Raw genomic sequence first — 26,932 nt, 5'->3', positions numbered from 1 at the left:
CTGTACATATTTTAAAATGTTTTAAATACTGTTTTCATCTGCAGATTAAATCCTGCTTCAAACCAACTAATGACAATTTTGAAAAAGTAATGGACATCCAGTAAAGGAATAAATCAGAAAAGGTCATATATATCTGCTCCTCACTGAGTCTCCTCATTTCATCACACTCACCCCATGTGCTCAAGCTAGTATCCTTCAGGAATAATTGTAGATTCCTAGCTGTCCCTAACCCCCATCCCCAGTGGATCTGATTAGCTCAATCTCTGAAGAAGGTCTCTAATTGATAGCAGTTATCATCTCCATGGTCCAAACCAAACCACTATTTCTCACCTGGACCACTAACATGGCCTCCTAAAGGGTCTTTGCAGTTTCCTATGTGGTACCCAGTACCTATTACGAGCACAGTAATATTGGTAGAAGAGATAAAAAACTATGTCACAATGAAAGAAACCAGACCCCTCCCCCCAAAAGGAGTATGTACTTTATGATCCCATTCATCTAAGACTCTAAAAACTACAAACTAATATACTGTAACAGAAAGCAGATAATTGCTTGGGTATGGGAGGCAGAGAGGGGCAGCATGAAGGGATTATGGGGGATACAAGGAAACTTTTGGGTGATGGATATGTTCACTATCTAGACGGTGGTGCTTTCATGGATGTGTGTCTGTGTATATTTTTTTATCTGTGTGTGTGTATATATGTATATATACACACATACACACTGAGATATAAACTTATCAACTAGTACACTTTAGTTTTGTGCAATTTATGCCAATTATACTATAGTAATGCTCTTCTTTAAAAATAAAAACAAACTAGTATTTTTAATAAAATATAAAGTGTGACACTTATTCAAATAATCCAGGGGAGGAGAGGAGCAAGGATTAGTGGGTGGAAACACAGATGAAACAATATTGTACATGAATTGATGATTATGAAAACTAGGTAGGCAGGACATATGGGGGTATAATGTATTCTCTTGACTTCTACATATTTGAAATTTTCTATAATAATTTTTAAGTTAAAGGAAAGAAAATCATAAACCAGGATAAACTAAAAGAAGAAAAATACTACATCTTCCAGAGCCCCAGACAGCTGGGAGTCCCAGACTTCCTCAGAAGTCTGAGTGCAGGGGAAAGTGGAGTTCAAAAGGGCAGATTTTATTCTCCACTCTATAACCCTGAGAAGTGGGCATGTTCCTTTGAGAGCTAAGTTCTCTTTTCCCTGGTTGGCTGAAAGCTAAGGCTCTCTTGCACACTTGATTTCCAGTTGAGCCTTCAAGCTGTCAGATCACACAGGCTCCCACAAATTGGGTTCCAGCAGCCTGAAGTTTAGAATAAAAGACAAATCATCCAGTCGCCCATCCACAGTACCTCCTGCATGCTGAAGGAGCACCTGGATAAATAAGAAGTGCTGCTTCAACACGCATCTCAGAAACACACAAACAGGAGCGACATTTTTATCTACTTTTTCTTCAAGCCTCTGCTCATGTATCTTCTAAAAGGCATCTCAGTCACCTCAACCAGTTTTTAAAGAAAGGAACTCTCGGCCACTGTTTGCTAACTCGCAATCTCATTTGAGCCTCACCAGAACCTTAGGAAGCAGCAAGTGTCATTATTCCCATTTTAAACATGAGAAATACTGAAATTCAGAGAGATGAAATAAGTGGAATGCCCAAGGTCCCACAGCCAGCAAGTGACGGGGCCAGGAGTGGGGGTCCACTCACTTCTCTGCCTGTCCAGCTTGACTGTCTTCCAAGCTCAGCAGTAACTCCACCAGAAATGCACATATAAAGAAAAGTCAAATCCCAATAACTCACTCTTTTTATCCAATGCCAAACATGTCAAAGGATTTTAAGAGTAAGTAGATGACCATTACTTCAAATAAAGCTTTTTCAGTTAGGTATAATTTCTTTATGCCCTAGCACAAGGACCTATGAAGAAGGAACTGCAATTAGCTTTACACATTACATGAGAAGAAAGTCATGATGCCCAAAGAAAGGTCAAAGAAAAAAACTAGGGATTAGATTGGATAGAACAGCACATTAAACACAAAACCAAATTAACAACTCCTATAGTATTTTGTCTGTAAAACCAGCATGCCCTGGGTGGTGATTACCCTGTTAGTGAAATGAATGAAAACAGCCATTTCTTCCATGCTGCTTGTTTCACCCACGCTAGCTTAAAATGGAAGAGAATTTTCAAAATTGTATTAAATTTGCTCACATTGTGGTGACTTCTCCATTTTCCAATAAAAAAATGTCATTTCATGGCCCAAGGTCCACAGTAACAATTCTTGCTTCTTGCTTACTGGATATTTAAAACACTGATTCTAGTGAGAGAAGCTACTAATAGCAACTAGTACTTACTGAGAACATATTCTAAGCAGGGATTGTTTTTAATGTTTGTAATCTTCAAAATGATCTTTTGATATAGGTTCCATTATTGGTAGGGCCACCAAATAATTTATTGTCCAATAAAGATACTTTGGGGAACTAAAGGGGAGAGCTATTAACAATTATGCCAGGCACAGCCAAAAACGAAAAAATGTTTAGACACTCAATCATTAGCTTCATTTTACAAATCGAGACTTAAGGGACAGAAAGGTTAAGCAGCCTGTCCAAGGTCACATGTCTAGTAAGTCAAGGTTCAAGTCCAGGTCATCCGGCTGTAGGCTCATACTCAACCCCTGCCATGTGCCCTTCTGAGCTGATACAGTATCATGTTTTTTTTAATAAATCATTCCACAGTTCAGTTTGAAGCACACACATGAACCTCTCTGTATTTCACAAGTTCGTGGCAAAAAAAAAAAAAAAAAGACTAAAACCCAAGGAGAATGATGAGTCTAGAGTTCGTATTTTTTAAAAAATAAAGACATTCAATTGCTCTTGTATATGCAGCTGAAACATGTTCCTTCTTAGACGTTCTTCTCTTAATTACTTCTCTCAGCATATAATATCAGTTCTATTTCGCTCAGGAACAAATCCACGTTTAAAGCAGCAACACCTACCACTTATATATGCACACTTAGACCGATACCACAGATGCCTTTGGTGGTTTCCCCGACCCAGACCACACTGTGCTTGGGGGTCTTAACCTTATACCAGAAGGAACAGAAGCAACTGTTCCATTTCATAAGCCTGTTGTGTATAGACTGGGGTGGTTTTCAAAAACTTCCAAGGAAAAATCATGTCCCGGAAACAAGGTGATAAATAGGGAGTTCAACATTTTCCTTTCATTACTAAAAAAATGATAGGCACCATAAAACTTCAAGGAACCACAATATTGGGTAGACACGTAGAAAGTGTTTTTGTGAAGATACAAGACCACTTGTGGACATGCTTTTTATGGCAACATGATACTGGCATGTTTCATATCCCCTTTTCTTCAATCCCTCAGGACTACTGTCCTTTTACATTTACAGTTCTTCCTGCATCTTCCCTCAGACGACTGCAAGGTTTGCTTCAATGCTCCATTTAGTGTCTCTGTCAGATGGTACTTCACCAGATGGGCTGAAAGATCATGCTCTCCCTCCACCCACCATCACTATCTCTCATCTTCTATATATCCCTTTCTGTGGTATAATAAAAAATAGACATTTGGTCTTTGTCCCTAGTTTCTGGCAAATGGCTCCTAAAACCCTTGGAATTTCCTAAGTGATGACTGTCTTTCTTTTGTAAGATAATGAGATGTTTCATTAGGGACAGGGGTTGGAACTTTCAGGCCCACCCTTGACCTCTAGGGAGGACACTGGGTTCCATTACCAATGGCCAATGATTTGATCAATCATCCTTAATTAAACATCCAAAAAACTTCTAAACAACAGAGTTCAAAGAGCTACCAAGTTGGTGATGTGCTGGGAATCTGGCAGGCCTAGAAAGGGCATGAAAGCTTTGTACCACTCCACCTCTACACCTTTCCCTAAGCATTTCTTCTATTTGGCTATTTCTACCTTGTACCCTTTATAATTAATCAGTAATCCTAAGTAAAGTAACTTCTTGAGTACTGTGAATTGGTCTAGGAAATTACCAAGCCTGAGGAGGAGGTCATGAGAACCCCCAAGTCTGTAGTCTGCTGGGCAGAAGAAGTGTGGCTAGTGTGATGACCTCATTTGCAGCTGGCATCTGGAGTAAAAGCAGACTTGTGGGACTGGGCCTTTGGTCTGTAATGTCTGAGGCTAACTCTGGGGGGGGAAAACCACTGGGTTTATGACAGATTATATGCAGAAAGTACCAGTAAGAAAACTGAGAGATCCCACAGGATGAGCCATGGCAAGAGGCATCACCAGAGAGCCACCATACAGGCAAAGAAGGCAGGAAAGCCAGTCTGTGCTCTGTCACCTTATTCTTGGCCTGAGTGTCCTCACTTATGAAATGCAGGTTTTGCACTAGAAGCCCTACGAAGTCCTTTCTTCACCACTATTCAACACAGCCTGGTCGATATATCCCCAGACCCTTCCACCTTAAAGTTTCTCCATCCCAAATCACTTTACTTCCTCCAGGGATCCTTTCTACTAATTCTTGCCAAGATGAGAGGTAAGCAACACAAGCATCTTTCAGGTGCCTTGTGCAAGAACTTGAGCTTTTTTTTTTTTTTTGTAGTGAAATACACATAACATAAAACATACCATTTCATTCATCTTTAAGTACAAGTTGATCTTTCAATCAACATGGGCTTGAACTGTACAGAACCACTCATATGCAGATTTTTTTTCAAAAAAACACACTGTAGTCCTATAAATGTATTTTCTCTGACTTATTAACATTGCCTTTTCTCTAGTTTATTTTATTGTAAAAATATAGTATACTGGGCAGCCCAGGTGGCTCAGCAGTTTAGTGCCACCTTCAGCCCAGGGCCTGATCCTGGAGACCTAGGGTTGAGTCCCACGTCAGGCTCCCTGCATGGAGCCTGCTTCTCCCTCTGCCTGTGTCTCTGCCTCTCTCTGTGTGTCTCTCATGAATAAATACATAAAATCTTAAAAAAAAAAAAAATATATATATATATATATATTTAGGGCTTCTAGCGCAAATATATATACTATATATCACACAGAAAATGTGTGTTAATTGGTTATGTTATCAGTAAGGCTTTTGGTCAATAGCAGGCCATCAATAGTTCCCTAATGGAGGACTCAAAAGTTGTATGTGGATATTCGATTAGCTGGGTGGTCAGTGACCCTAACCCTCATGTTGTTTAATAACCCTCATGTTGTTTAAGTGTCAGCTACATACTGTTCAGTGGCATTAGGTACAAACTGTTGTGCAACCATCACTACCACCCAAATCCAGCACTCTTTTCATCTTGCAAAACTGAAACTCAACCCATTAAACACCAAGTCCCCATTATCCCTTGGCAACCATAAGAGCTAAATGCACAACCACCATTCTTTCTGTTTCTATGAATCTGACTGTTCTACGTACCTCATTTAAGCAGACTCGTACAGTATTTATCTTTTTGTCACTGGCATATTTCGCTTAGCAAAATGTCTTCAAGGTTCATCCATGTGATAGCCTGTGTCAGAATTTTCTTCCTTTTTATGGCCAAACAATATTTCATTGCTACATGTAAACACATGGTACATGTTTGTACCATATTTTCATTAACCATTCATCCATCAGTGGACACCTGGGTTGGTTCTACCTGTTGGCTATGGCAAATAATGCTGCTATGAAAATGGGTGTACAAATATCTCTTCAAGACTCTGCTTTCAGTTCTTTAGGAAATATATCCAAAAGTGGAACTGCTGGATCATATAATTCTATTTTCACTATTTTGAGGAAACCAATGCTGTTTTCCACAGCAACTCCCAGGAATAGTTGGGAGCTGAGTTCCAATGTCTCCACCTCCTTATCATCACTTATTATTTTCTGTTTTTTAAATAGTAGCCATCCTGATAGGTGTGAGGTGGCCAAGGCCTCAACTATTAGAGCCACTCAATCCAACTTCCTGGCAGAAAGGAGAGAAAGTGAGAGAAAGAGGAAAGAGCAGCAAGGTACTAAGAAAATGGTTTATACTCTGACCTATCAATGGTGGGTATTTATGAGCTGCTGAGAGGCATGGACTACAATAATTATGAAAATAAACGGCAGATTTTAACACCATTGTTAAAGACCATGAAATATCTAGGATGGAAACCAGTCAATGTAAATATGGAAGCAGCAACAATTTTTTTTTAATTTTTTTTTAATTTTTATTTATTTATGATAGTCACAGAGAGAGAGAGAGAGAGGCAGAGACATAGGCAGAGGGAGAAGCAGGCTCCATGCACCGGGAGCCTGATGTGGGATTCGATCCCGGGTCTCCAGGATCGTGCCCTGGGCCAAAGGCAAGCGCCAAACCACTGCGCCACCCAGGGATCCCTGAAGCAGCAACTATTAAGAGAAAGTAAGTAGCCCACTGAAACTCTGCAACAAAGAACTAACTTTTTCATCATCTGCTATATGGAATATGCAGCTGTTTTTTTTAATTTCAGAAGGCATAATATGCTAATAGGACATTCATGGTCTATCTAATGGCTTAGTTCTAAAGTACACCTCATCCTAAACAATGCACAGTATCATCCTAAAGGAAGGTAACTTCTGGGTGAACTACCTCAACCACCAACATCACAGGGTACAGATTATATCTGCTGAAAGGCTGGCTCCAGACCCAATTAACTTTCATCTCTCATAATGATCGTATAAAACTGGTCAGTCCTACTTGCAAAGTCAGATACAGCTCTAAGCACTGCTTGAAGTGAGAAAAATAAAGTGTAGCCTTCCTAAAGATTTCATTTATCACATTTTCTTACTCTCACAACCTTCTGTGTTCATCAATGACAACTCATTACTAAGTTATGAAGAGAGTATAAGCAATTATCTTTGCCAAATGGTATTTATAGATAAACATTATTTTCAAAGAATACTTAAAGACTTCCACAATTTTATTTTCAACCTTTAGAAAATGGACAAGTGGTAAGAGCCCAATTCCATACATTCTGTTGCTTCATTAGAAGTAATGTGTGTTTCCTTTAGTGGGTAGAAACTAGAGACTGTCCACAGAAAGAAGTGTTATTTATAACTGCACACTACCAGATGGCTTACCTCCTTATCACTTCCCTATAAAGGTCCAGAACAAATGTCTTCCATGGATTTAACTTCAGAGTGAGGTATCAGTTCACAGTTTGCTAACTTGCTGTATTTAACTTGTCATTACACATGAAACATAGTGGTCATAATTAGATTCATCAAATACTTAATGCATATCAGCCACTACATTAAAATTTTTTCTTTGCATTATCTTACTAAAACCTCTCAGTAACTACACCAATGAAGAAGCGGAGTGAGAGTTTAAGTGACTTAATGTAGCAGGCTAAAGCTAGGAAACAAGGTCCAACTCCAAAAATGCATGCTTTTTAACATATTATATTTCTTCCATACATACAATTAAGTACATATGCATGTATATGTAATTAAATGAGTTTGCTTGATTCCTTAAATCTGTAAGCTCCATGAGGGCAAGGGAATTGTGTCTGTTGGATTCCGAGAACCCAGCACATGAGTCTGGCATTGAGTGGACTGCCAATAAATTTTCCTGAATGAATAAAAGTATATACATATATAGAAATCACACATGTGGATATGTATATGCCTATATTATAAATGTGTCTACATATCCACATGAAAAAAAAAATCCCAGAATAACCTGGCAAAAAAAAGATGATTTAACTGTTCTATTTTTCTCTTCTCAATAACATGGTTTTATTTCCAGATCCTTAGGGAAAGAACAAATGAGTCACACTATGGCATAGGGAGTCATGAAAGGTAAGGCTATAGAAATGGAAAATGACACTATATTACTTTTACAATTAATTAACAAGTCAAATGTTAGGTACAAAAGCTTATCTGCCAACTCAATAATTTTTAAAAATAATTTAGTGGAAATAACAGATTAGGAAGATAAGGATAAGAAGCTGATTTAAAATCTCAAGATAGAAGGAATGAGAGGCATAAGTCCCTGCCTCTCCCTTGCTTTTGGAAGAAGCCACTGCATGACACAGCAATTCACATCTCCTAAATTATCTTCCATATTTATAACACTTCCTGAAATTCCTGACTTAAAGTAGGCAATTTGTGATAAAATACTACAAGGAAGTAAGTAGCCTTTCGTGTTTTGTTTTTCAAATAACATCTGGAGCCTGGTAAACCTTGTACAAGTCTCAAGATCAGAAGACCTAGGATTTAATCTTGACTCTGAACATCAAATTCAAAATCTGGGACAAAGTCAACACCTCCCTCTACTCCAAGAATTATCATAAGAAATGAGTCTAAGACCACATGCTTCCTTTTGCACAAGCAGGAATATTTTGAGGGTATGAAAAATACAGGGAGAGAGACTGTGAGAAAAAGCACTGTGAGGTTTTCAGGGGGAGGGAAGCCCTATAAATGTAAAGAATAAGCACTTTGACTTGACTCCTCACAAAACCTCTGGGCAGCCTACGGTAAAAGCAGATGATCACACCTGGATGCTGAGTCTGAGGCCTATCTCTTCTTTTGGAACCCAAAACACACTTTACACTAATAATCTAGAAAGTTAATATGGGAAAGGGCTTGGGTGATTGTCTTCAAGTTGATGACCTCACTCATTTTCCTAAACAAGTGGGAACAATTCCACCTCTTATTGAGAAGTGCCGTGGGAAATTGGTTTATGGACTGCTGTGTATAAAAACTATAAAGATGAGAATTATTCTGTGTGCTGGGAAATACACATATGTTAAGTTAGCTTTTGTTGATTGCCAAGCATGATGAGATAGAGACCCTGACTGAAAATGTTAAGCAAAAGTTAGGGGATAAGATACTGGGGAGAATATTGGGAGATGCATTATAAGACCACGAAGAAAACTGTCCAGGGGAGCCTAAGTATGCAGAAGACGGGATGGGAAGCCCATAGAGTGGAAGACAGGACACCATGCCTGGTTGAGAGGGTCTGGTCCTGGAGGCAGTGTCTAAGCTTCTGGCTGTCAATTCGTACCTTAGAGCACACCAAAATAGGCTGAAACCTCTGCAAATGACCCATTATGTAGACCTACTTCCACCTAGAATTTTGTGAGTACCCCTCTGACCAGAAAAGCTGCTCAGACCTGGTCTTTCAGCTTTGGACCCAAATAAATAAGGAAGCCTCTGCAAGTCCTACTATACACGTCTCTTCTTGGCCCTTTCCAGATAAACAGAGGCGCCTGGAAAGAATAAACAACTTTTGAGAGGAAGCCAGAAACCTGGGCTTTGGTTCTGACGTCCCAAACATTAGTGGAGCAAAAACATCCTATTGCCATAGAAGTAAGGGATCATAATTGGGGATTTTGAAATTCAAACTCTCTGTAGGCAAGGGCTATGATGTATATGCCTTCCCCTAGCACACAGCACGTATTCATTCAATGTTTATTAAATAAAGGAAAGAAAAAAGAATTCAATCTGGTCCAATGGAAAACAAGAGGAAATGCTGGGAAAGGATTTTTAAAAAGGAAATGTTCCAACTGAGAGGTACCTGGAAAACAATAAGTGGCTCTAGAGTAATGACTATGTGGTGTGCGAAGTGCTAACTGCTCTAATCTCTTTTTAATCCTCAGAAAAACCCAATGTCCTAAAATGTGGTTATTACTTTCATTTTGTAGATGAGGAAACAGAGTCCAAAGATGTCGTCTTCCCACAAAGCCACCATGCCATCAAGTGGGATGTGAACCTAGGGCTGATCATTTTTAAACCAGTCCTCTTAACCACATTACTGCCAGCTGCTCCATCCATCATTGCCTACACTCTAAGCCAGCACCAGATGCTGGGGCAGTGGCCCAAATTTATTGTGCCCTAGGAATCACTTGATACATCCCTAGCAAAATGTATAGATGAAGCAATAAGCCAGACAAGGGCAGGATGACTCACCTAAGGCCCCATGACATTTTCAAGTTAAACCTCAGATGGAAACCCAGGCTATCGACCTCTGCTTTCATCATCAACAATGGTTCTGCTATTCAGTGCAGCAGGAAGAACCTGACTGAGATGGAAAATAATCACATTAGCAAACTCTTCCCTCTTTCATTTAACACCTCTGTTATAACCCCAATCCATTATGTTGACCTTCTGCCTTCCCAATCTTAGAGCCCATGGCTTTCCCCTCCCAGGAGGGTCATACACTGTGAAAAAGATAGCTCATAAAAGCCCTTTTACCGAGCATACCAAGCTAAGAAAGACAATTTACAAGTCACTCTCCAAGGCCCCTAACTGGTTATCTAATAGGAATCCTTTAAATGGCTCTCAAGCTCCCATAACGATGGGAAAAATATACGTTAGCAAAACTAAAAAAAAACAAGCATACACAAACACAGGCACACACATATGCACACACACACACACACCTCACTATTTTTACCTTCACTCTGAGCATGGAGAAGGGTGAGTGCAGGGCATCTGCAGCTCAGGGTACCAGTGGGGGGTACTTACTTCAAGGAAACGAAAGCAATGAAAGAGAAGAGACAAAATCCCTTCTCTGCTTACTGTGACTTCCTCAAAGGGCTGCACACTGTCTTTCCTATGTTTGGATGTCAAGGACGTAGCAAAGTGACTTCACCAACCACTGCCATCCATGCAAAATGGCACCTCCTCAGCGATGCCCTCACAGCTCCCACCAGCAGAGAATGGAGGCTTCCACTTCTAGCACATCAGCAACAATTCTTACCATAGGGCCTGCTGATTTATCTGATCACTACCCATCCTAAAGGCTTCTTAACCACCAGGCCTGTCTCAAGCATCTTTATATTCCCAAGATAGCCCCAGAACACAGTAAGTGCTCACTAAATGTGGACTGAGCCCCCCTTCACAGTGTACCAATGACAAAAGCACAGCCAAATCCATCTGCTGGAAGGGAAAGCTACTACCTTAAATGACAGTGCTGACAGTCACAATGATCTCCACAGCCTGTCTCTCAAGGTGGAAACCCATGGAAACCCATGGAAAAATGAGAGACTCTGCACTAAGTATCAAAATGCAGCTGTAGACATAGAAAAAAAATTCAAAAAAGTTTCCCTTCAAACTACTTTAAAGAAACTTACATAAAAAAATAGCTGTATGGCAACAATATCTGAAGAGACATAGCCTAAAATCTATATATATATAGGGGGGAGAGGGGAAGTTTTATTTGGCTACAAGCTTACTAGTGGGCCAACAGTGAGGTGCTGCTCTTCCTGTTGCTGCCACACTGCTCATAATAAAAGTAGGAGGACTCTCAATGACACTGCTCTAGTACTAATAATGATTGAAACCGAAGCTGCCACATACTTGCTATTGCAAATATCGCGCTGGGTGACACAAACATTCTCACCCTCCCTCACAAGTCTCTAAAGTAACAATCATCCCCACTTAAGAAAGAAGCAAACTGAGTCCCAGAGTAGTTAAGGGACTTGCCCAGCGTCTTACAAATGGTTAGCCAGAACCAAACCAACAAAATTCAAATCCAGTTCTATTGGATTCCACTGGCTCACCTCTTAACTACTGACACAATTTGAGATCTGATGAGAATGATGAAAAAGGATAACCGCAGTATTATTAGCATGGGTCAAGGAACATCTAGAATACTGAGTATGATTGTGGGTGCTCATTGAGAAAAAGGGACTTCCCTCCTCCCCCACCCCCAGTCATGTTATTTAGAGGAATGTAACCGGGGTTGCCTTGGATTGGAAACCAAGTAATTCAAGGTGCACTGGAAGGTTGGGGATACTTATCTAGAAAGAGAAAGATGAAGGGGCACAGGCTGTGACTATCTTCAGGTATCTGGAAAGCTTTCACGTACAAGACAGAGAGAAGAAGTGTTCTGTGTTCTCACTAAGTACAGAATGAGATGAAGCATCAGGAGAGATTTGGTTGGCCAGAGGAATCTCCCTACAATGAGATCATCTGATAACAACGACCCAGGTGCAGGACCATAGCTGTCAGGGTATCAAAGAAGGGATTTCTGCAGAGGTAGAGGCTGGAGATTTTCACTTCCCACCTTTAAGATCCACTGATCCTCCAAACTGAGAGAGGAGGCCATAATACATTTGAATGTCCTACTCTATTTGCTCAGGAAGAGTCAATAGTAACATGAGGCTGTAAAGGTAATTTTATTGTAAAGTAGAAACAAACAGCATTTTTACGATCTTTGAAACAGCAACTAGAATTAGCATTCACTCTTTTCAAGCAAAAAGCAAGTGTTTAGATAATGTGTTTGAAGAAAATGTGTTTATGGGATCTAAACATCTCAACCATATACATTCAAGCTTGTTTCTATTTCTCAGTGGTTTAGTTGCTGTCGTTGGATGATCAACCTTGCTCAAGAACCACGAAGAAAAGTGGCAGTGGATAAACATTAGCTTTTCCTCCAGAATGATTTCCACCTTCCACTTGGAAGAAAAAGATAAAATTCTTTTCCAAACACAGTCCTGAGATAGTGATATTTTGATCACCCTGCTTTCCTCTTGGCACATACTAAATACAATGTAAACCATAGGGCAGCCCAGGTGGCTCAGAGGTTTAGTGCTGCCTTCAGCCCAGGGCCTGATCCTGGAGACCTGGGATCGAGTCCCACATCAGGCTCTCTGCATGGAGCCTGCTTCTCCCTCTGCCTGTGTCTCCGCCTCTGTCTCTCTCTCTCTCTCTCTCTCTCTGTGTCTCTCTCTGTGTCTCCCATGAATAAATAAATAAAATGTTTAAAAAAACAATGTAAACCATATTAATTTATCATGAAGTTTAACTCAACTTCATTAACACTTTAATGCTTTTTTTTCATTTTTAACACTAGGTTATTTTTCTTTCAAATTGATTTACTCATGCCCCTGAAACATCCTCATTAAAAATATGTGAATGAGGTCCTTAGAGCAGGTACAAATCCTCCATCAGGTCTTCCTAGTACAACCTAGCTACTTGATGACTGCTTGCTGCATTAATTAAACTGTTGTTGGGGCAGTCACTGGGTCTTGCAGACTCAACTAAGAACAATGATGTGCTATTTACCGAGTTTTCCCAGGCTGAAACAAGGACAGTCACACGCCATTGGCAGAGAACAACTAGGAGACAGGCTAAAGCAGGAGTCTAACATTTTTGCTACACAAAATTCATTCATTCATGCAGTGGCAAGAGGCCAGAAGAAGGATCAGTGGAAAAAGGAACAATTAAGTGTGGAGTTTAGAGGATGGACAAAAGTAATTTAAGTCCAAGTTCCAAGGGCAATCATCCAATGGAAAAGAAGTATTTGAGCAGGACTGACAAATTTGGAACCTGCCAGGACACTCTACATATGGATCTCAGGTCAGAGGGAAGGCATGTGCCGTGTGTGATGGCCAAGGGCTCAGAATGTCATTCAAAACAAGTAGAGTAGAAACTGCAGACAAGACTTACAGCCTCCCGGCCGTAGGAGGAAGATGGCGATAGACTCGCGCGCTACCCAGGAGGAAATTAAGAAGGAGCCGGAGAAACCAATCGGGAGAAAACGTGCCCGCTGCTGCTGCTGCTTCGTGTTTTCACCACCAATAACGGCCGCCACCACCGAATGGACGAGTTTTCCCACGGAAACGTGCCATCCAGCAAGCTCCAGATCTACACTTGGATAGATGCAACATTGAAAGAACTGACTATTTAGTAAAAGAAGTCTACCCAGAAGCTAGAAAGAAGGGCACACACTTCAATTTTGCAATTGTTTTTCCAGATCCTAAAAGGCCTGGCTATCGAGTAAAGGAGATTGGCAGCACCATGTCTGGGATGAAGGGGACTGATGACTCCATGACCCTGCAGTCACAGAAGTTCCAAATAGGAGACTATCTGGACATAGCAATCACACCTCCAAATCAGGTACCACCTCCTTCAGGGTGCATGAGACCATATTAAGTTTTATTTACTATTTCTTGAATTATTTTTCAATCAGTTATGTAAAATAAATTCTTTTTCTTTTTTCCTTCCCTCAAAAAAAAAAAAAAAAAAAAAAAAGACTTACAGCCTCCCTGGTCAATTCCATACCATGACAAAGCAGTTTTGCAAAACAGAACACAATTCCAAAAATCTCCAGAGCTATATGATCTAATTGAACAATGAAATTCCATGCTGAAAAAAAAAAAACAAAACAAACTCAATCTCTGGCTAATAGAATCTGGCAAGCAGCCAGTTATTCATTCAAAGAAGGATTACTTTTTGGAAAACTTTATTCCCACCAGACTTGAATGAACTATGAAGAACTAACAAGTTTTTCATTGTAAGGATGACTATGTGGTATGCCAACATTAGGTAAGGATAGGAGGAATATCAAACACTCATTATAAAGATTACTTTCTTCTCCTCTGTTTCCCAAAGCCAACATTCCTCATCAACTGGGCTTCACAGAACCATATAATAAAGAAATTAGGTAACCAAAACATAATTTAAATAAAAATAGTAAACAACAATAATTTGAAGGTATAAAATATTTTCACATGCAACATCATCAAATTTGATTTCACAAATATAATTATTACCAATTTGTAGATAAGGAAAGTTGAGCTATTCCACGTTTAGAGATTCCTTCAATATTAAGTGGCAGAGATATAATCTGAGTTACTTTGACTAAATCAAAGACCGGAACTGTTTCCCTCAGAAAAAAAAACTGCCCAAATAAAACTATATACCTGGAAGTTAGAGTGGGAAAGATATTATAGATCACACCATCCTTCGCCACCACCAGTGAGCAAATCAGCGTGGCATGTGGGTAGTGAGAATGAGTATGTGGGTGTTGGAAGTCAGAGTGCTATAGAAGCTCTACGCAATCTTTTACGGAAAGCAGTATATATTGCCACAGATTAACAGGGGCTTTGGAGTGAAGTAACTGAAAAGGAAAATATAATGACCTTTTTCTTAAAAAAAAAAAAAAAAAAAAAAAAAAAAAAAAAAAACTTAGTTAAAAGAAATAGTAGCAGCAGCAATGGCCACATTCTGGATTCTATCTATGTGGAAAGAGGTGATGCCATCTTAAGCAGCTCCAGAAGACACACACATGCATGTGTATATCTTCCCTATAACCTTCTTCCAGCTAAGATTAAATCAACCTTCACTTCATATGGTCAAATACCTCAGCCTCTCTCGGGACTGTGTGTACAAAGCACACAGGATGTTTCTACCACCTGCTTTGGCCATAAATGACTGTCCAATAAAATAAGCACTAATGATTAACTTTTGCTCCCTGGAAGCCAACTAAGAAAAAGATATTCCCTGACTAGCCTTTGCATACAGAGGACTGGCTTTTCTTAAGTTTCCTAAAGAAGCTTTAAAATGACTTGCCATTATGGGTTAGGCTTGGGGCTAACAAATACGCATGACACTGAAGAGGTCAGTTCCTGAGTTGAAATGCTTACTAATCACATGGATATTCTGGTTCAAAACTCTCCCTGAAAATGTCTGTTCCCAACTTTGCTTTTGAAACAACTGAAATATGAATAGTGGTCAAACTCCTTCAACTCTTGGTATCTGGCACTGGCTTTGTTATAGGACCAACTATTATGCGACACATTTTCTGCCAGGCACTGGAGATACACAGGCCAGTACGGAAAGAAGGCAAGTAAATTAAGACCTCTGTGATAAATAGGAGTTTTAACCAAAACCAGATGAGAACTACTATAGCTGTGAGGAAGTGCAAGGCTCAAATTACAGAGCAAAGGCAAGCCCAGAGGTGAGTCTTTCCACTCTAACTTAGTCTCACCTAGAGGTCTGTTGATTCACAAAGGCTGAGAAACTAAGCAGAACTTTCAACAGACTTACAGCCTAAGGAAACAAATGGATTTCGGGGCCCTTTGAGGAATAAGAGCCATAGTAAAACCCCTGACTTTTGGTTGGCATCCTGATTATATTCAGACTAGCTCTCACAGGAACCTAAGCTCAGCTTCAAGATGTCTCAATTCCTGATTGGAAAAAGCTCATCTGAAATAGAAGTTTCCAGAGGCAAAGGTAAATCCTCTCTAGAGAAAGATCACACTATCCAGATCTCAATAATATCTACAATCTTTTGCATACCCTGTCTTGTACTCATTCAAAAATAATCAGTCATGTGAGAAAACATGATGTGAGCAAAAACCAAGAACAACAGAGGCAGGTCAATGGGGTAGTCAGATACCAGAGTTGTCAGATGCAGACTTTAACATACGATGACAAAAAAAAAAAAAAAAAAAAAAAAAACCAACCACAGTGAGATAGCCCATATACATTGACTAGAAGAGCTTAAATTAAAAATGTTTAACAATGTCCAATGTTAACTCAGAGAAAAGTTTCCATTCTTTTTCTCTGGTTAAAAGAAATATAGTAAACTGTTTATATGTTAAATCTAAACGGTAGGTATCTATTATACTATTTTCTGTACTTCCCTGAGTTTTTGTTAAATTTTATAATTCAATGTTTAAAGAAGAAGTAGAAGGAGTGGCTGAAAGAGATCAGTAAGAATTAAGTTATTTTAGCCTTCAGAAGTTGTGTTCAAGAGTCTGTACCTTCCTCTTTAGACAAGCAGCCATGGAAGGGGTTTCAAATGGAGGAGTGATCGCATCAGACTTGATTTCTAGAGAGGTCATTGTGGCTGCAGAGGGCAGAGGGAGGGAAGGCAGAGCCCAGCTAGGAGCCTGGAGGTGTCCCTTGAATGTAAGATGCCAGTGGCACTGGCAATGAAGGAAGTTGTAGAGATTTGAGTGACGGAGTCTGAGTTTTCTAGGAAGTTGGGACTTAGTTCTCTAGGCAGATGAATTTTATCCCAGTCAAATCAGGAAGCAAACGAGGCTATAGTGTGACACAGAGAAATCTAAAATGGGAACAATTTATAAAGCAAGGACAACAACTAAGATAGAGCCTGGGACTGGTGAAAATAAGAAAAATGTGAATTTTTCTGTAAATCCTTAGAAGAGACACAAGCAGTTCTAAGACGGAAAGCTAATAAGCACTCAGCTCGACAACAGATGGTCAGATAGATACATTCACAACTTGCCAGAATTCTGAAGCCTTGTGTACCCCCTTCCAAACATGCAGATGCTTTTATCTGAGGGGGAAAAAATTCTATTTCTGATTCTGAGAGCAAATGCCAAGTCACATCTTGCCAGTAGAGAATGGTGTCTCCCGACCACAAACCAACCAAGAACTTCACAACCTTATTCTCATTTTGGAGAGAAAAGTTGTTTCTGACCACTACTTCCACCAGCCCTGCCAGAAAGTACAAGAGAAATGAGGGGGGATGACAGTTTCTGAAGAACTCAGCTCTTTCATCTGCACCCAAGAAAGTAGGTTTTTGTCTCCAGATTATTCATGAGCAGCCCACGTGTTATTCTGTGAAGAAAAATCAAGCTTATCAAACAAATTTATCCTCATATTCTGAAAAATGGCCTGAGGCACAGGGCCTGACAATTTCTTCAATTACTCAAGCTGCTTAACTCTTATGGAGAAGAGATCGAAGAATTAATTTTATCATGATTCTTTGTGCCTTTTCTAAAGGGTAAAGTTTAAAATTGAGCATATTAAGTTCCCAGTCTAGATAGTTTGGGTATAAATATATATTCTTAGGTCTGACTTATGAATGTCTAGTTTGTTAGAGAAAGGACTTTTAAATGGTTCTTTCCCCCCAATATGTTCACACAACAAAAAATATTCAGACATGTTCTTTTTAAAGGAAGTACTTCCCACCTACATGCTCATGTAGTGTTTCAATTTTTAGGGGCAGAGAAGAATCCTAGTTGTATTCAACATTCTCCCCATACCAGAGTAGGTAAAACTTAGATAAAACGGTTGTCTTAATTCCCAAGGCATATGATGCATTGAACTGACATACTGCAGAGTTCGGGAAATAATCACCAAATGACTCAACTTCCTGACTCAACATTCACCAAAAAATACCCTTTCTCATTTTCTCTAAATGATGCCCCTGAATCAAAATTTCAGTCAATCAAAACTCTGGCAATTAGCTGCATGATAAATACCATCTAGCAGATCTCAGTGGTTATTACTTTAAAAACATCAATGAATTCTACATAGTTATTTAGATAACTCACTCTAATCAACTTTATGAGACTGAATATAATTTTTAAAGTTACAGGCAGATTCCTTCAAATAATTATCACCTTTGCAATCTAGCAGCATATAAAATGCTCACAGACATTTCTGCACAATGCCTTAAGCTTGAATTAAGAGACATATGCTTAATATCCCTTTGGGGAAATTCCAAGATTAATTTCAAGAGGACACAAATACTCCTCAGAAACACATTAAATCCTTGCCACAGCTTGCCTAGGTAATGGATGTAACCTTACGATACATAGTCTGAGAATGATACTCACTGGGTTAAGCGTTTTTTCAACAGAATGGTGAACGGTCCACCAGTCTGAAGTCCATTCCCACACGTTCCCTACTATATTGTATAAGCCATAACCATTGGGAGGAAAGGCGTCAACCTAAAAATTAAAAAAAAAAGGGGGGGGGGAAATGCTGTCAAACTACTCACCTTGTTTAGAAAACTTCTTTGCTGTGGAAATGCACTATAAGTTAAAACTTCAAAGCATGAATATTAATTTTCATCCCGACAGTCAAAATGCAATTTGGCCAATGTAAAAACAAAGAAAGATACACTTTTTGGCTTTGAGTTTTAAAGGAGAGCTTATACTACATGGTAGGAAAGTCAATAAAACTATTCCTAACAGAGAGACTAATAATGAACATAAATTGAACCCATATCTTAAGGCGGGGAGTGGGGGGCAGAGATGATATTTCAAAATCGTTACAGAAACATCATACTAGACTCAGTATAAGTCTTGTCATCAGAGCTAAGGTATGTGGCCACACAATGTCTTTTAGCACTGAAAGATGCCAAGCCACTTCTGTCCTCTACACCAACCCCCTCCAACTCACAATCTTATCTTTAAGCCACAGTCATTATCATCAAAACACTGAGGGAACTTGTTTTTCTAAAGAAAATGTGAATTCATTATCAAGCATATTTTTAAGAGAAGGTTTGCAGTCAGTCTCCAGAATCTGGAAGTATGAGGCCAACTGTACTGGTTTGTCAGGGAGCAATTATATCACATTTCAAAGGGAGGTCAGACAGTCTGCCACATAATATTGTCACAGACAGAGAGCCAAAGTATAAAGCTTTTTTAAGAAGGAGAGAGGGGAGAGGGACGAGAAAAAAACTTTAACTTAGCAACAGTAAATACAAACAATTATGCCATTGTGTATATTCAACTTAAAATTTTCCCCAACATTTTTCTAATGATAATTCTCAAACATGAAGAAAAAATGAAATTTTTAAATGAAAAAATATGTTATCTTTGGGTTTTTAAAAATCTTTTAAATTTTTAATTAATTTCCTTTTTTAAGATTTTATTTGAGAGGATGAATGAGTGAGAGAGAGAGAGAGAGAGAGAGAGAGAGAGCATAGGAGCAGGAGCAGAGGGAGAGGGAGAAGCAGGCTCCTCTGCTAAGCAGGGACCCTGGGATCATGACCTGAGCCGAAGGTAGACACTTAATTGACTAAGCCACCCAGGTACCTCTAAAAATCTTCTTTTTTAAAGTATTTATTTGAGAGAAAGAAAGAACAAAAGCAGGAAGGGGAGCAGAGGGAAAGGTAGAAGCAGACATCCTGTTGAGCAGGGAACCTAATATTAGGCTGGATCCCAGGCCCCTAGGATCATGATCTGAGATGAAGGCAGACAATTAATCAACTGAGCCATCTAGGTGCCCTAAGAATCTTTTTGTAAAAAATAAAATAAAATACAAAAATAAAAATATTATTGTAAATTCATGTTTTTTCCATACTAATAACGTAGGACTATAGAAATGAATAAACTAAACTTCACTTCTATTTGGCTTCAGAAGGTTTCAGGTCCACATATGAATATGGAAACATCTGATATTTGGGCAATTCAGAGCACTTCAAAGTTATGAAGCTACTCCCTAAAAAAACCTTCATCTGGATGAGTTGGAAAGCTAAAAAATTGTTACCACGCTGCTTCCATACTCAGCACTCATTATGGAAACAGCAGTACTTATTCACTGCTTCATTCAGTAATTCCATGCATGTCAACTGAAGGCAGGAAGGGTTCAATGACGTAAGACATCAAAGAGCTTACTGAGGGAGAAAAAAGAATATACTCAAAACAAAAATCCAATTCTGTAAGACTCTGGGATGAGTAGGAAAGTGAGTGGGGGGAAAAATGCCTCAGAAATTCCCAAGAGGGAGAGGCTTTCTGGCTGCAGAGATTTCTGGCTATACCCTCTTCTACAAAGGTAGAGATGTCTCCTTGGAATCAAGCTCAGAGTTCAAAATTCAGAGGGAGAGTAAAAGTGAAGAGGCCATAGGCATGAACTATTCTTTCAAGAATTTGGAGATGATCAAAAAGAGCAAGATGGAACAACAGCTGGAAGGAATAGGAAGAAAAAGAAGAAATTCATTTGTTTCAAGCAGAGAGAGGAAGGAACCAGGGGCCCAAGACCAATCAAAAGGTGAAACAAACATTTTGGAGGAAGGAGTCATATCTCAGGCTCAGAGAACACACAAGTAGAGGGGGCTCTAGAGTCCATCTGGCTGAGGTCCTTTTTATGTGCCCATACTTAGCAGCTTCTGAGCAACCAACTTAACCTCGCTGGTGCTATTAAACCATTAAGGCTAGGAAATAATAATACGTACTCAAAGATTTAGGGTTTTATTCCCCCTTTAAATAATTTTATGTGTAAGTGAGGTAATATCTGGAGGTCACCAACCCCAAAATCACCATCTGTGAATATGCCATTAAGGAGAATAAACCTTGTAATTGCTTATTGTTAAATTAATTGCACTAACTAAAGCTTCCTTCCAGGAACCTCAAAAGAAAACAAATATGTATGAGAAATATTTCAAACCCACTTATCTGCAAGTAAATGAACTGATAGGCATTAAAACCAAAACACACTATTAGTTGTATAATAGCACCTTAGAAAAATAAAAACCGAATTCTTTAGATTCACTGTGGTCAAAATAGTATGCTCAGTGCAGACCAGAAGTAATAACATATATAAAATACAGGTGAGGGGTTCGTTTCACTGCAGTCCATCCCATCACTGAAAATAAATTCCTTCCTTCAACTAACCAGACCTTGTGGACACAAGAGCAGCTAAAATGGACGTGAGATAATTCTCTGGGAATTTCAGTCCCATTTTGCTGAGTTCCATTTTGAAGATACGGATCTTGTTATGTCTTATTCCAAACACAGGTGGAAATCGCCTCTCTGAGGTCTGCTGCTTCTTTCTCCCCAGGTCATGTCTCTTAAATTAGTTCTTGGAGGGCCCCTGGTGACTGTTCTAATTTTGTCTCACAAACTTCCATGACAGCTTCTTCAGGTAAGTTCTGTTGAATTTATTCCAATATAGACATCTGCTGAACTCCCAGCTAAATGTTCTAATGCTAAACATCTGTAAAGTGTCCTTACGCCACAGGGACTTTGTGTTTTCTAAAAAGGGGCCCTGACTTAAGGATAAATGACTATTTTCCTTAGAGGCATAAGGGCTTAATTAGGATGTGAAATTCTATAGCAGTAAGCACTGCTTATTCATAACTGTCCAATCCAGTCTTCTCATGGCTCTTTACTAAAACTGACAGGGGCTTATATAATTTGGTCCATCAGAAGCCCAAGCCTTAGGATTCAAGGCTTGCTGTAGGGGCCCTATTTCTGACAGCCTAGCATCCCAGGAGGGAATCCTAGCTGCTAAGGCCCTTGTCACACCAAACTCTCTTGTGTGTTCACTGCCAAAGAAGGCCAGGTATGGGCCTGACAATCTGTGCCACCTGTGTTCAGGGTTAGTGCATCGCAAGTGAGTGGCTACACACTCCTTACCAGCATGTAACACTTCGGTCACCATTGTCCTGCTGCCTGCATTTACCAAAATCTTTCCTGAGGTCTCATAACATCCTCACTAAGCACCAAAACTGATACTCTGTACATCCCACAGTACCAGTTCTGCTGACCAAAAGTGGTCCATGAGGCACTGGCTGGGCTTCTCATATATATAAAGTCTCAGAAAGAGTAGAGTCCTTTAGTCCCAAAGACCTCAGATCACTCATTTTGCTGAAAACAAAGTTGGAGGAACCAACTCTGAGATCAAATGATTACTCTTTTGCCTTCATTGGGTAGTACATCATTTCCCATTGGTTTGTGACAGTTCCTTTATCACATGCTTAACACATATATATGGAGTTTCATACCCATACATATACACCCCTATACCAACTGAAAGGCTATATAGTCTCATGAAATATATTATTTACATTAAATGCCAAAAAATGAAACTATAATGCTTTAACTACTATAGTTCAAAATATTTTTAGATTTCTGCTAGCTCAAGTGTCTCCTTACTCTTCATGTTTTTCAAAAATGTGTTGGTCCTTCTCTTTATTATTTCAGTCGAAATTTTGTTTTGTTTTTTTTAAGATTTTTATGTATTCATGAAAGACACAGAGAGAGAGGCAGAGACACAGGCAGAGGGAGAAGTGGGATCCCTACAGGGAGGCAGGACTGGATCCCGGGACCATAGGATCACGCCCTGAGCCAAAGGCAGACGCTCAACCACTGAGCCAGGCTTCAGTCAAAGTCAAAGTCAAAGTCTTAGAGTCATTTGGCCACCTCCCAATAATGTACCTATGTTACATTTACATGTAAATTTTGGAAGAATTATTTTTGTGTGAAACAAAAATATAATATGAAAAAAATGACAGCTGTTTGAAAGAGTGTTGGAAAGAAATTATTCTCTGCAACGTCAAACCCAGTACGGTGCTATTTACCCACCACAAGATTTCTTTTCTCACTGTTCAGACAAAATGAATAGTTTTTAATATTGCTTCATTAGTGTATGGCTTTGCCACCAGAAGAGCAATGAAAAAGGAACTCTCACACACTTGTGGAGGGAAACATGCCACATGCCCTCTAGAAAACAGGATATATCTAAAATGTTTACCAAGAAAGTTTTCTAGTCTTTGACTCATTAATTTCATTGCTGGGAATCCATCCTAAACAAATCATCAGAGATACAATTCAATATTTATGTACAAGGTGTTCCTTATTATATTGTTTAGCCAAAAACACTCCCCAAAAACCCCAACAAATATAATCTAAATGTGCAGCTTATTAATAAAAGGCAAATAAATTAGGGCTCATTCAAATGACAGATCATGTATCTGTTACAAAACAATGTATTTGTGAAAAACTGTTAATGACAGATTACACATTCCTAATATTAAGCTGGGAAAAACAGGATTTTAAATACTGCATTCAGCATGACCCAAAAGCAGCATGTAAAAAAATATGTAGCTACCAAAATATATATATACACACACACACATATATATTTATGCATTCCATATATTCCATATATATGTATATATACATATATAAATGTGTTTATACTTCTATATACATATATATGCATTTATACATTTCATATATGTGGGTGGAGTTTATATGTGTGTGTGCGTGTATGCTGGCATATATGGGAGTTACGAGCATGAGCTTTAGAAACAAACTAACCCAGTTCAAACCCCAACTGTGCTGCTTTCCAGCCGTGTAACCTTGGGCAAGTTAGTTATTCTCTCTGTCCCTCAGAATGTTCACTTGGAAAATGAGGATAAAATAAATGGTACCTACTTAACAGAGTTGAATTAACATCAAGTGAGAGAATTCATACAAATGGCTTCGCACCAAGCCTGGCACCCTGCAAGCACTCATTAACTACTAGCTCTTACTGGCATCATTAACACAGAAAAGAGCAGAAGGAGGGAGGTCTGGGTGGCTTAGCGGTTGAGCATCTGTGTTTGGCTCAGGTCATGATCCCGGGGTCCTGGGATCGAGTCTCACATCAGCTCCCCAAGGGAAGGCTGCTTCTCCCTCTGCCTATGTCTCTGCTTCTCTCTCTGTGTCTCTCATGAATAAATAAAATCTTGAAAGAAAAGAAACGAACGAAAGAAAGAAAGAAAGAAAGAAAGAAAGAAAGAAAGAAAAAGAAAGAAAGAAAGAAAGAAAGAAAGAAAGAAAGAAAGAAAGAAAGAAAGAAAGAAAGAAAGAAAAGAGCAGGAGGAAATGTACCAAAATGCTAACAGGGGTGATCTGTGGGTGGCAAAATTCCAGGTCCTTTTAATTTTCTCTTTTGTACTCTTGCTATTTTCCAAATTTTCTATAAGTATGACAGAATCAGAAAGAAAACTGTGTTATAAAAAAAGAACATTTGCTTAATTATTAGGAACTGCACGTGCATGAGTGGATGAATGCAGGAAGACACTGGTCAGCGAGTGAGCAATGCCTTCTCATGTCCACATTCTCAGGAGCTGCTGCCCATCTTCAGAAGTCTCGCTACTCACAGGTGCAGTTCCTTGGAAGCCATCCTCCCCGGTGTTGGTCACAGGAAATTCACCCTGCCAAATGTTGGCATAATGCTGGCCTTTCGGCTGGAGTTTGTTGCCCCAGGGGAAGAGTCTGTCAGAAGAGACACAGGCATCAGCCTGTCAAACAGGCACAGTCTTCTGGATTAAAGCCAAAAGAAGGAATGCAAAGAAAGAGCATTGCTCACTTGTTCTGAGTGAACTATGTTTTACATTTCAAATATATAAATAAACAAAGCTTTTAACCAGGACTTTTTTTTTTAAACTTCCGCACAACTAGCTCATATCAAGTTCACAACAACCTCCGTGTTTCCCGAGTACTCAAGAGGCCTGAAATAAATCACGTAATCAGAAGAAGGACTTATAGAAGGCTGGGAAAGTAGGCATCATTCTGAACTTATATGGTAGCACAATCAGGCAGCATCACATCACACTTTTTTTATAAAGCCTCTGCTATTTTAAGGAGCCTTTCCTAGAAGATGTGACCCAGACATGAGTTTTCTGTCTCATGGCTCTAGAAACAGAGAAATACCACTGCTTTAGGAGATGTCTAAAATAAGAAAATCCCGGGGTGCCTAAGTGGCTCGGTCAACAAAGCATCTGCCTTCGGCTCAGGTCATGATCCCAGGGTCCAGGATCAAGCCCAACATCAGGCTCTCTGCTCAGCGGGAAGCCTGTTTCTCCCTCTGCCTCTGCCTATTGCTCCACCTGCTTGTGGTCTCTCTTACTCTCTCATTCTGTCAAATAAATAAATAAAATCTTTTTAAATAAATAAATAAATAAAATTAGAAAATCCTAAAAGCAAGGCAGCCTGACAAAAGGCTCTGAGGAGGACTATGTAAGAGAAGAAGGGTTGAATGTGTGGAGCACACTTTGGGGCTGCAGGGAGCCAGCTTCACCGAACACCTGGTGACCCATGCATCAGTGTCTCCTAAGTAAATCCATGGAGATGAAGAAAGCCTAGGAATAAAAAGCTGTTGTTTTTGTTTAAAATCAACTTTCTAACCAAAATAAGTTCCACAGATTTAGAAAAAGGTCACCACACAGTTAGGCAAGATGAGATCCTCCGAGTACCTATTTTGCAGGCCTCCACGACAGCTGTATTCCCACTCAGCTTCCGTGGGCAGACGCTTTCCCGCCCACGTGCAGTAGGCAACGGCATCATTCCAGGAGACGTGGAGGACTGGATGATCAGGCCTGGGGAAGAGCAAAAGCAGAGTGAGGAGGAGCAGCAGCTGTAACAGGAAACAGGAACTGGCTTCAGCGAAGCACCTGCAATCATCCTCCATTCCATCTGGGGCACTAAGGCAGCCCTGGTCCCCAGCTCAATCCTCAGCTGTGCCACATCTGTCACCTTCCACCACAGGTTTCTGACATCCCAGGCTCGAATGGATTACAATCCCTCTTGGAACTAGACTCAAAACATTTCTTCACTTGCAGGCAGGCCCAGAGCTCCACAGAATCTCACTTGGTACAATGGATGTGGAGATGCACTACCCACATCCCCCCCTAAGGAAGGAGTGCTGCTCCAGCTGCTGGGAGTGCTCCCTCAGGGTTTTCCACAGCTGCTGCGGAAAGCCACTTCACAACCACCAATGATAATCAGAGCCAGGACATAAAGGCCTGGCCATTTCAGCCCACCACAGCTCTATCCTACCAGCCCTATTTATCCCAAAGCCCCCCCAAGGGATCAGTGGGGACTTCCTGGGCCTGCACTGTAGTCTTGGCTTCTCCCTCTACCCAATCCTGCTTCCCGCCCCCCCCCCTCCTTTGCACAGGTTGTTTGGCTTTAAACTTCGTGCCTTTCTACTGCAGATTAGCCAGCTATATTTGCTTCATGCTAGCAGATTCCAAACTAGTATTTTTTCTAAGGGCATAGAAGGACAAGGAAGGTTAGGAGAAAAGTTTGAGAATAAGGAGTAACACACATTCACAAAGCACTAGATAGCTGTAATTCCCTGTTTACACTTTTTCAAGTGGACTACACACTCCTAGTCGATTCCTTAAACATCTTTGAATTCCCTACAGCAATTCCACTATAACTTTCATTTATTCTTTCAATAAATGTTTATTGAGTACCTATTATGTGTCATTTACTATTTTCAGCATCAATCAGAGATGTATTTTTCTAAGAAAATGGACTCAGTGGATAAAATACATTCCCCTCTGGGTTTTCCTTCTGCCTTAGCTTTTTCTTCTATTAAATTCATGAAAGAAAATGTCACTTGGGAACTAAGAGGCCCAGTTGACCTGACGTACCCAAGAATCCTAGGATGTTGTGTCTCACTGTCAATGTCCACCACGAAAGCTGCCCGTTCAGGCTTTGCAAGGTTTCTGCCCTTTGGCAGGGGGCTCTATCCCTAAAGCTGAACCTCAGGTACTCTTAGCTCCCTGGCAATGAGGGCAGAAACCAGGAATATTGTCAAAAATAGAGGCTCAAAACCTCCATCTGAAAAAGTGGGTTAGGAGAACAGTTTTCTTGGGCTGTCGAGATTCTGAGTCCTGACCCAACCTTTCTCCATCTCCAGGGCTTAAAGTGCT

At 39.9% G+C, this 26,932-nt stretch overlaps 1 protein-coding gene and 1 pseudogene across 2 annotated transcripts in view; one reads left to right on the top strand and one right to left on the bottom strand.

Annotated features, from left to right (window-relative positions):
- SUMF1 (sulfatase modifying factor 1) overlaps nucleotides 1-26,932 on the bottom strand; it is an 88,443-nt gene that overhangs the window by 18,516 nt on the left and 42,995 nt on the right. Inside the window, exons 5-7 of one of the 2 annotated variants that reach the window (XM_025984482.2) lie at nucleotides 25,466-25,588; nucleotides 24,371-24,485; nucleotides 18,330-18,443 (exon numbers count right to left, since the gene is read on the bottom strand). In XM_025984482.2, the coding sequence (XP_025840267.2) occupies nucleotides 18,330-18,443; nucleotides 24,371-24,485; nucleotides 25,466-25,588 (352 nt within the window). The remainder of the gene's footprint in view (nucleotides 1-18,329; nucleotides 18,444-24,370; nucleotides 24,486-25,465; nucleotides 25,589-26,932) is intronic. The other variant, XM_025984488.2, reaches the window with a different exon arrangement.
- LOC112908883 (histone deacetylase complex subunit SAP18 pseudogene) lies at nucleotides 4,530-13,924 on the top strand (annotated as a pseudogene).

Source organism: Vulpes vulpes, chromosome 9 (assembly GCF_048418805.1).
Source record: "Vulpes vulpes isolate BD-2025 chromosome 9, VulVul3, whole genome shotgun sequence".
Classification (NCBI taxonomy): Eukaryota; Metazoa; Chordata; class Mammalia; order Carnivora; family Canidae; genus Vulpes; species Vulpes vulpes.
The sequence above is the reverse complement of the archived record's forward strand: the minus strand, read 5'-3'. Positions and strand labels throughout refer to the sequence as shown.